Here is a 9,116-nt window from a genome sequence, read left to right as displayed (position 1 = left end):
GCCAGAAAGAGAAAGAAAAATACCGGATGGTTTCCCTCATAGCAGGAGTATAATGGACCAGGCAAGAAAATAACAAAAATAATGAACAACCATGTACCAGAGACATTTTGCGGGGGTGGAGTGGGGAATGGGATAAAAAATGGGGTGGGGAGGGAAGTGCACAGGATTATGGTGATGGCACATGGGTGACTTGTGATGGGAAACCCACGGGGATCACAATTCAGATGGAAAAAAATGTACAAAATGATGTAAAAATAAACTGTTGTAAAATAAAAAGAACATTTAAGGGTAAAAAAAAATTAGATGTGCTTAACTCAAATAAAAGCAGAAACTTGAGGGCAAAATGTTGTCTCCCCTATTCCATACCCCTCAATTATGGGCCCCATATACACTCAGGACCTGTGAAAGAAACAAACTTCTAAGTTCTAGTCTCCAGAAGGTTCTTGGGTTTGATCCTCTAGCACTCAAAAGATCCGCGGGAGCTGGTCCAACCACAGCACTGATTCATTAAGGACCTGATGGTTTGGGGCGGTGGGGAGGCTCACTGGAGGCCCAAGTGAGAACCACAGACAGGACAGAAACAATATAAAACCACAGGAAAAATTAAGCCTAGGATAAGTGTACCTGCCTTCCAGGAAGTTCCATGGCAGGGTCCCGTGTTCTGTCTGAGAAATGTCTCCAGAGCTGACCCAGAGTCCCTCGGCCTAGGCAGCTGTCCAGTGAAAACATTGTTCCTGGTGGCCAAGGCTGCACTTAGTACCTCTTGGGGGGCCCCTGAGCCTAGGGAGAGTCTTGGTCTCCTCATCCCCAAGCAGCAAGGAATTCTGACCCCAGCTCAGGGTCTTTCAAGTGCTTACTCACAGGAATCACCTGAGCTTTGGGACCAGCCCTCGGCCTCCCCTTCACTGACCCTTAATTGGTTCCTAACGGGCTGTGGGTGTGCCGGGTTCTCCCCAGGCCTGTGCTTTGGGGCAGCAGAGGCCGCCCTGCCCCCCAGACAGACAGGTGCCCTGGGCCACAGGACGGGGCAGACACCCTGTGGGGGCAGGAGCCCAGGGTGACAGGGAGACCCCCACATCCCCATCCTCTGGGGCTCTGGGTGGGTCCAGGCCTGAGCAGGTGCAGTGATGAGCTTGGGATCTGGCTCCCCTCACATCCTGGGCTCAGGCCCTGGCGCCTCTGGCCTCTCCCCTGTGTGTAGGATGCGCTCCCAGGACAGTGGACGCTGCAGACCCAGCCAGACCACGGGAGCCTGGGCCCTCGTCTGCCCCCACAGAACTTCACAGAGACACAGGGACACTGCGTGGGGAGACCCAAACCGACTCAGCAAACTATGGAAACCTCATGACTGAAGTGAGGCTGGACTGAGGTTGGAGAAAGGGCTGTGAGACCTGGGGACAAATAGACAAATAGACGTGTGTGTGTGTGTGTGTGTGTGTGTGTGTGTGTGTGTTCCTGGGCTCTGGGCTCCGGGTCTCAGAGGGCACTGAGTGCAGAGATTCAAACCAACCACGACAAACTCTGAAATCTTATTAGAGAAAAGAGGTTACTTTGCGATGAGCAGTGGGGAACTGGGCAGAGGACTCCAGTGGAGAGTAGAAAAGTGTAGTACAGTTGTGATGGCAGTGTACTTAGGTGATACTCATCTAAGGAGGGGGGACCCTACAGCCCTAAAACCTGTTCAGTGCAGTTAGTCATTCTTACCTAAAAGCAATGAATTATGAAAACATGAGAAAGAAAACTGGGACTAAAGTAGAAAAAATTTCTCCACATCCATGGATCCCGCCCAGAGGGATGGGCTGGCAGGGAGAGGTGCGGATGTCGGGGTGGGGGGTGTCCCTGTCCTCCTGGGCTCCTGCCCCCACAGGGTGTCTGCCCCTGTCCTGTGGCCCAGGACACCTGTCTGTCTGGGTGGGCAGGGCGTTCTATGATGACTGCAAAAGCTTCGCATGTCTGTACCACCCACCCCAATCTCGACATGGAAAACAACATTGATCAACGTTCTATATGACCCCAAAAGAATAAGTAACAGAAAGAAAATGACATGGACACATCAACATTTAAAATTTATGAACATCTACAGAGGCAGTCAGTGGAAGAATCCTATAGAGAACAAAGGAAGAAAATACTTCCAGAACATCTTTTCATGAGGGCTAGGAATGCAGATGGAGAAAGAGTCTCTAAAATTCAGCAAGAGAAAGGGAAACATAACTGGAAAATTGTGAATATACTTGTTGAATATTTTCCCCAAAGAAATATATAACCAGTGAACAATGACAGGACCCCTGAGCTCTCCTGCGAAGCCGCAGAGGAGTCTGGCGTCCCTTGGGCCACACACACGGACTCCATCCAGGACCCGCTGACCGCAGCACACAGGGCCTTAGCCAGCCAGATGCAGGGGGTAAGGGAGATACATGTCAGGGCGCTCTGGGGAAGGGAGGGCTCCATTTAGACATGGGAGAGCAAAATAATTGCACAAGATGTCATGAGCTATATAGTGATGATAATGAGAATAACCGAACTCAAATACAAACAACTGGATAAAGCCACAGATCACTAAGGTGTATTATTCTAAGTCCAACCCCTCTGTATCCACCGGGCCTGAGGCCTGTGATGCCCACAGAGACCAGCCCTGCACCCCCAGGCAGGAGCCGGCTCCTGCAGCCTGCTGTGGACTCAGCAGGAGCCTCATCAGGTCTCACATCCAGCTGCCGGTCACAGGGAAGCAAAGGACACAGGGGGACCTCAGAGCGCAGTGGTGCCAGTCTTAGGATCTGGAGCTTCCCAGTTCTCAATATAGAGTGTTGTGCAGGACCCACGATAAGCTGGGGAGGGTGGAGACTGCATGGATGATCTGGTCAGGGCTGTGCAGGGTGTTATAGAGAGAAAGGTTCCTGCGCATGGGAGGAGGGACAGACCTGCTGGGAGGACTCAGGTCTCAGACCCACCTGCTGGGAGGATTCATGGCCTGGCCTGGGGCACTCCTGTCTTCCACAAGCTCCCACGATTAACCCAACTGCCCAAGAGACAGATACCATGGTGAAAACTGTGGCTTCAGCAGGTGGCCTGGACTCTCCCCAGCACCCCCTGAGCAGGGAGGCCCAGACCCAAAGGCCTCAGCTCCTGACAAACAGGGGCTCTGGGCTCTTAGCTGGAAAGGGAGGGGCACGCCGCCCCCTGGTGGGGGGCAGGGGCACTGCAGCCACCTCCCCAGTCACAGACACAGGCAGTCAGGGCTCTGTACAGGGGCTTTTATTGGGAATAAAGGGCGCTGCCGTGGTAGCATCTGGGCTCAGTTGTGAGACATTATGTCGTCGATCCAGGGTCTGAACTTCGAGACACGAGTGGCCACAAAGGGAATCTCGGTAGGGTTGTATTTACCAAAAAAGGACAAGACGCCCACCAGGGTCCATTTTCTATTCTTGCGGCAGACCAGCGAGCCACCAGAGTCGCCCTGTGGGAATAGAAGGACCTGTCTGCACACTGACAGGACTTCAGAACATTGAGAACCCCACCGGACCTGTCATGAGTGGCAAAATTCCAGGGTGGGCCAGAATCCCAGCCAGAGAAACTCCACTTCAGAGGAGGCCCCTCTCTGTACAAATGTGATGGTGGGAGGGGAAGACAGAGGGGTTCCTGGGGTCTGGAAAAAGGGGGTCTCCCTGCCAGTAAAGCCATTTGGGAGGCTCCCCCTACCCTAGCAGACACATTATCTGCAATGTTGGTCTTTGGTGGTGCCTTATCCCAGGACACACTCCCAGGAACAAGGGCGCCGGAGTCTGGGGCCAGGAGGCTCCCATCAGCCTCCTGGGAGGACAGAGTGAGGGCTAGATCAGAGCAGTACTTACAATGTAGAAGCTGACACGTCTGAACCCCGCACAGACCATGGCGTAGCCACTGAAGTTGGGCCAGAACTTCCTGCACGTGGCCACTGAATGCAGAGGAACAGTGGCTTCCTGCAGCTTATTAGGCCGAACCCTGCCTGTTAACAGAGGACCAGTGTGGGCCAGGGCCCTCATCCCTAGCCCATCCTCGTGGTGGGCCAGAGAGCTCACGTCGAGGCCATGTCGCCCTCTCTGAGTCATGACCAGCCCGGCACTCTGTAGTCCTTAGAACCTCCAAGGGCCTTCGGGTCCCAGCCTGGGTCAGGCTGACTTTGCTCCAAGCTCAGAGAAGAAACAGCCCTTCCTGCACAACCTGGGGTGGCCTCAGCCTACCTGGACCAGGGTTGGCACCAGGGCAATGCTTCCCTCAAGAAGGGAACTTGCCTCCTCCTGAATGGACATGCCACTACAGTGCTGACAGGAGCGGCCTTCTCTGCTGCCCCTGCCTGACTGCTCTATGCTGGCCAAGAAGGGGCCTAGCCCAGGGGACAAGGCAGGGGACTGGCAGTCAGGGCTCCAGGAGCACAGTCACCAGGGAGGCCCCAGGCGGGGACACCAGCCAGGGCTGGATGCATCTGACCACCCCAGTCATGTTGGCTGGACCCGAAGCTGGACAGCAGGGTGAGTGGGGCAGGGCCCTCTGAGAATGGGCTGTGGCTGCAGAACCTGACAGGTCAAGGACATCCTGACCTCCGGCCCTGGGGTTCCCTAGGTTGTCAGTAAGAGGCGGTTGTTGAGATTCAGACACAGCTCGGACACTCTCAAGTTCAGGCAAGCCCAGAAAGCAGAGCCCTCAGGTCTGACCAACTGTTCTATGTTCTGAGAGGCAAAACCATGGTCACTCACTATTGGGGTAAAGGTAACCCAGGCCCACAATTTTGCACCGGGTTCCAGGAAGGAAGAAGCCATGAAAACTGGGTAGAGTAACAGGGGACACTGATTGATGGAAACGAGCAGGCGTGTCGAGTTTCAGCAGGGCGATGTCACTGTAGACAGTGGTCAAGTTGAAAAAGGGGTGTGTGAAAACCTGTGGGGAAAGACAGGGATGAAGAGGGGAGAATGTGAGTAATGGAAAGCCCGATCAGGGAACTCAGATGCAGGAAAACCATGGGAAGAACTGAGGCCGTCTGTGGCTCTCGTCTCCCCAGCGGAAGGGTGTTCTCCGCTGGTCACCTCAAACCCGATTCTGCCCTCCTGGCCCATCACTGGCTCTGAAATACCTGGGCAATCCTCAGAAATTCAACGTTAGCATAAGAGCCGTTTAAATCAAACATCCCAGTCATAACTCGGTCAGAGGTCCTAGAAGGAGAAGGCGGTAAGCACTGAGGGGGAGACCAACACCCTCCCTTGCGTAGGCCTTTCTGAACCTCACGTGATATTGCAGTGGGCAGCAGTGATCACCCAGAACCTGTCGATCAGGGAGCCCCCACACTTGTTGTTACCGCTGGATGACTGTAGGAGGAAGAGAAAGTATAACTGACAGGACTTTGTTCACAACTATTTGGGTTCAGTACTAATTAGACTGTAACCCATCATGATTCACTCAAATCAGACCATGCTTACCAGCAGAGACACGTGCCAAGGCCAGTCACCAGGACGAGCGTCCTTCCCATTGATGATCCTGGGTGTAATACTCAGCTCTGAGTCACTGGCAGGGGCCCCAGAGCCTGGGGTCACAGGGAGAGGGGAGAAAGAGGAGGTGCAGTTATTAACCCAGCCCTCGTTGTACCCTCAGCCAGCACAGCACCACCCACACTCCCTCCTGGCACCCAGCACCTAGACTGGAAGAAACACCCCTGCCTGCTGGCCTGTCACCCCCAGGGATGCAGAGGGACAGGCGGTTCCATCCAGGTCCCCCTGGCCAGAGGAGCAAACTCAGGCTGAGGAATCCCTTAGACTTCCCAGTATCCCTGCTGGATCCTCAGCCCCCTCTCACTCTCCCACACTCATTTTCTTCAGGAAATGGGGAACAAACCCTGCAACTCACATGCTTAAACTTACAAAGCTGTTACCGGAAGGTAAAGAATTAAAAATAGTGAGACACAAGGCCACGTGAAGTCTCACGCTCTCTAACAATATCCTGGTAGAAGGTGACCTCTACCATTTACATTGCTGGATATACTGCCTGGAAGTGTAATTTCTTAATATTGTAATAAGATAGGACACCACCTTCGGGAGACACGAGAAGGGAATGAAATAAAGGAATAGGATTGTCCAGAACAGGGAGGACACACAGGGCCCTTGACATGTCCAGGACACATTTACTGGGTCAGGACACAGGAATCTCAGCAGGTCCCAGGACTTGGCCAGAGGAAGAGGGGACAGGACCAGCCCCTTCCATCAGCCAGGCTGCACACTGGTCTCCCAGGCCTTGCTGCAGACAGCCCCTGCCCCTGGGGCCAGGGACATGGCCAGTTCACAATCTCAAGCTGGTGACTCCAAACATGTCTTTTTCCTCATCTATTCTTAAAAGAACAGAAAACCACCAGCAGGAGCTGTGAGCGGCGCCCCCTGCAGGCGCGTCCCAGGAATGCAGGGGGCTGGTCCCTGTGCAGGGAGGGACCTGAGGTCTCACCGCAGTGGGGACAGCGGCTATGACAGGCACAGGGAGGGAATACAGGGAGGGGCTCCCCCACGGAGCCCGCTGTTCTGGGTGAGCCCCACGGGGTGATTGTGTGAAGCCTGCACAGAGTGACAGGCAGGGACTCAGCAGAGGCCCCTTCCAGGGGAGGGGAGGGCGTAGGGGGCTGCTGAACCTGGTGTGGGGGGTCAAAAAATCATTTTAAAAACCCACCAAAATCATACTGGAAATCTGGAATGCTAATATTTGCTAAATATCAGGAAATTCCTGGTGTGTACATTAACACAGTACGAGTTTTTCCACGTTTGTTTCTCTTTTTTTGGAAACTAGAAACTAAACTCTCAGCCATTAAACAAATTCTCTGAGAGAAGTGATTCTGATGGTCACCTGGGGCCATCCTTACCGACCCTCTGACTAAAAGCTGAGCAACTTACTCTCTCTGTCCTCTGAGTCCCTGACATTCTGCTCCACACCTGCTATAGTTGTGAGAGCTGAGAAAGTCCCCAAAGTCTACTCTCCTCCTGCAAAGTCACTGCCTGTCTGCTCTGAAGTTATGGGGTCAGGTGAGGGGTTCAAAACTTCCCTTGGTTAAACACAAGGCCTCACCCCTTGGAAAACCCCCATTCTCCAAGTGGGGCCTGATGTGAGAGCTGCTACCATATCAAGGCCTTCCCCACTCTCCTCCCAGGCCTGGCTAATGCCTCAGACCCCAACACTCACCTACAGAGAGCCCGATGAGGGTGAGGCAGGAAAGGAGACAGACGAAGGCCATGATGAGCAGTCAGGGAAGTGTGTGCTGCCTGCCAGGGGGCTCCCTTTACATTGACTGGGAACCAGAGGTCCTGCCCACTCCCCAGTCTTCCCTGACCTGAGGCCTCACTCCCATTGGTTAAATTTGTCCTGTGCAAGCTCAGCCCCAGTCACCCCAGCACCAGGGTAAAGGGCATCCACCTTGCTCAACTTCACCCAGCAACCTTGGAACCCCAGGGTAAGCTCCCAGCTGTGGGCCCCGCAGGCCCTGGCACCATCATGGACCAGCAGGTGCTCACAAAGACTCATCTAAGGGGCCCTCACCCATGCCACCCAGAGTCAGCACCCAGGACTCCATTTCAACACAGACCCCAGAGCCAGGACCCCAGGCTGCTCCTCACCCAGCTCAGGGAAACTCCCTGAGGCCAGAGACTCACAGCAGGCCCAGCCCCTCAGGAATGTGCCTCTGAATCAGCCCAGAGATGCAGCTCTGGAGCTCAGGAGGTCAAGTCAGTGTCTCACTGGCTCAAGCCAATTCCTACTTTCTTTATAATTAACAAAATTGTTGACTTTTCTTTATATAACTTCAGCTCCTTTTCATGTGTAACTTTGGTCCCCCACATAAATGACCCATTGAGGGCACAGTACAGTACTGACTCAGGAACAAGGAAGATAGACAGGGAAGTCAGCTGCGGGGATGCGTGTCCCTGGGAGGCCCCTGCTGAAAGAGGGACAGCGGGACCTCAATGCCCAGGACACAGGCTAGCCGGTGCACCAAGCCTGCTAAGGACACTGGCCAGGTACTTAGTCAGTCTCTCTCCAAGTCTTCACCCAGGCACATGACAGCCAGACCACTCAGGTCAGAGAGTGGTTTCATTTAACAATCATAGTCTCATTCAACAAACCAGGAGAAAACTAACAGTTACTGAGGCACAAGGGCCGTCTACCTACCTGAAGCAGTGATCAATGTCCTCAACATAAATCATCCCACTTTGGTGTCTTCCTGCACGAAGACCAGGATCAGGCAGCCGCGAGACCATCAGCCACCCTCCAGCTTACAGAGACAACAGAAGCACAACAGAGACGCTCCCTGGAGCTGCCGGGAGGCCCCCGCAGCACCATACGGGACGCTCCCAGCAGCCGCTGCAGGGCCAGACACCCACAGAGGCCACACTCAGCTCAGCGAGGCCCCTGCTCAGGCCTCTGCCTCCCTGTCAGGCCACAGCAGCAGCAAGACTGGCAAAGGGCTTCAGGGCTCAGCCACTTGCAACGTTTTGCTGTCAGGGGCTGACAGCTGGAAGCCTCTCCATGTCCCTCAGAGGCATGCAACAGTCTTCTGGAAGATGAGCATGGTAGGGGCAGGAATCGCTCATCTCGGAATCACTGAGGGACTGAAGACACTGAGCCTGAACCCTGAACCAGGAACGCTCAAGGTCAAGTGCTCCATCCAAGCCGTCATCCGGGTGCTGCTTCTAAGCCCTTATATTTCTATCAGAGTCTCCACCCCAAATGCAATAGTGTGTTCACATTCTCCATGGGGCCAGCCCCCCTCACTGACACCGCCCTCCAGGGGGCGCCACCGGCCACAGGTGACCTCAGTCCCTGGTTCCATCAGACACCTCCTGTGTGTGTCCTGCTGTCTGTGCAGTGTATTTTTACACCAGATATGGGGGGGAGACATTATGATGTTTTATATCACTTGTGTACTCCGATATTCATATCTATATAATTGTGCTGTCTCCTTTCAAGCTTGGTTTGAGGTATTTTGTATTTTGCATTTCTCTTTTGTATATTTACCTTCCCTAGCCTCAATTCGTCCTCACCTGTTCGCCGTGTGTAGGGGCAGCAGGGGTAGTAGCAGGTGTAGGCTGCACTCTCAGGGTTAAAATGTCACCAATGAG

At 53.9% G+C, this 9,116-nt stretch overlaps 1 protein-coding gene across 1 annotated transcript; it reads right to left on the bottom strand.

Moving 5' to 3' along the window:
* Positions 1-3,292: 3,292 nt before the first annotated feature.
* On the bottom strand, positions 3,293-7,237 carry LOC101625737 (chymotrypsinogen B2-like). The gene is made up of 8 exons (XM_004690180.1): positions 7,186-7,237; positions 5,448-5,551; positions 5,257-5,336; positions 5,105-5,183; positions 4,731-4,911; positions 3,849-3,982; positions 3,697-3,807; positions 3,293-3,454 (listed from the first exon to the last, which is right to left on the bottom strand). Exons 1-8 carry the CDS (start codon positions 7,235-7,237, stop codon positions 3,293-3,295), a joined length of 903 nt encoding a protein of 300 aa, XP_004690237.1.
* Positions 7,238-9,116: the final 1,879 nt, after the last annotated feature.

Source organism: Condylura cristata, unplaced genomic scaffold (genome assembly GCF_000260355.1).
Source record: "Condylura cristata isolate star-nosed mole 26May11 unplaced genomic scaffold, ConCri1.0 scaffold00028, whole genome shotgun sequence".
NCBI lineage: Eukaryota > Metazoa > Chordata > Mammalia > Eulipotyphla > Talpidae > Condylura > Condylura cristata.
Note: the sequence above shows the minus strand (reverse complement) of the source record. Positions and strands in the feature narration are given on the sequence as shown.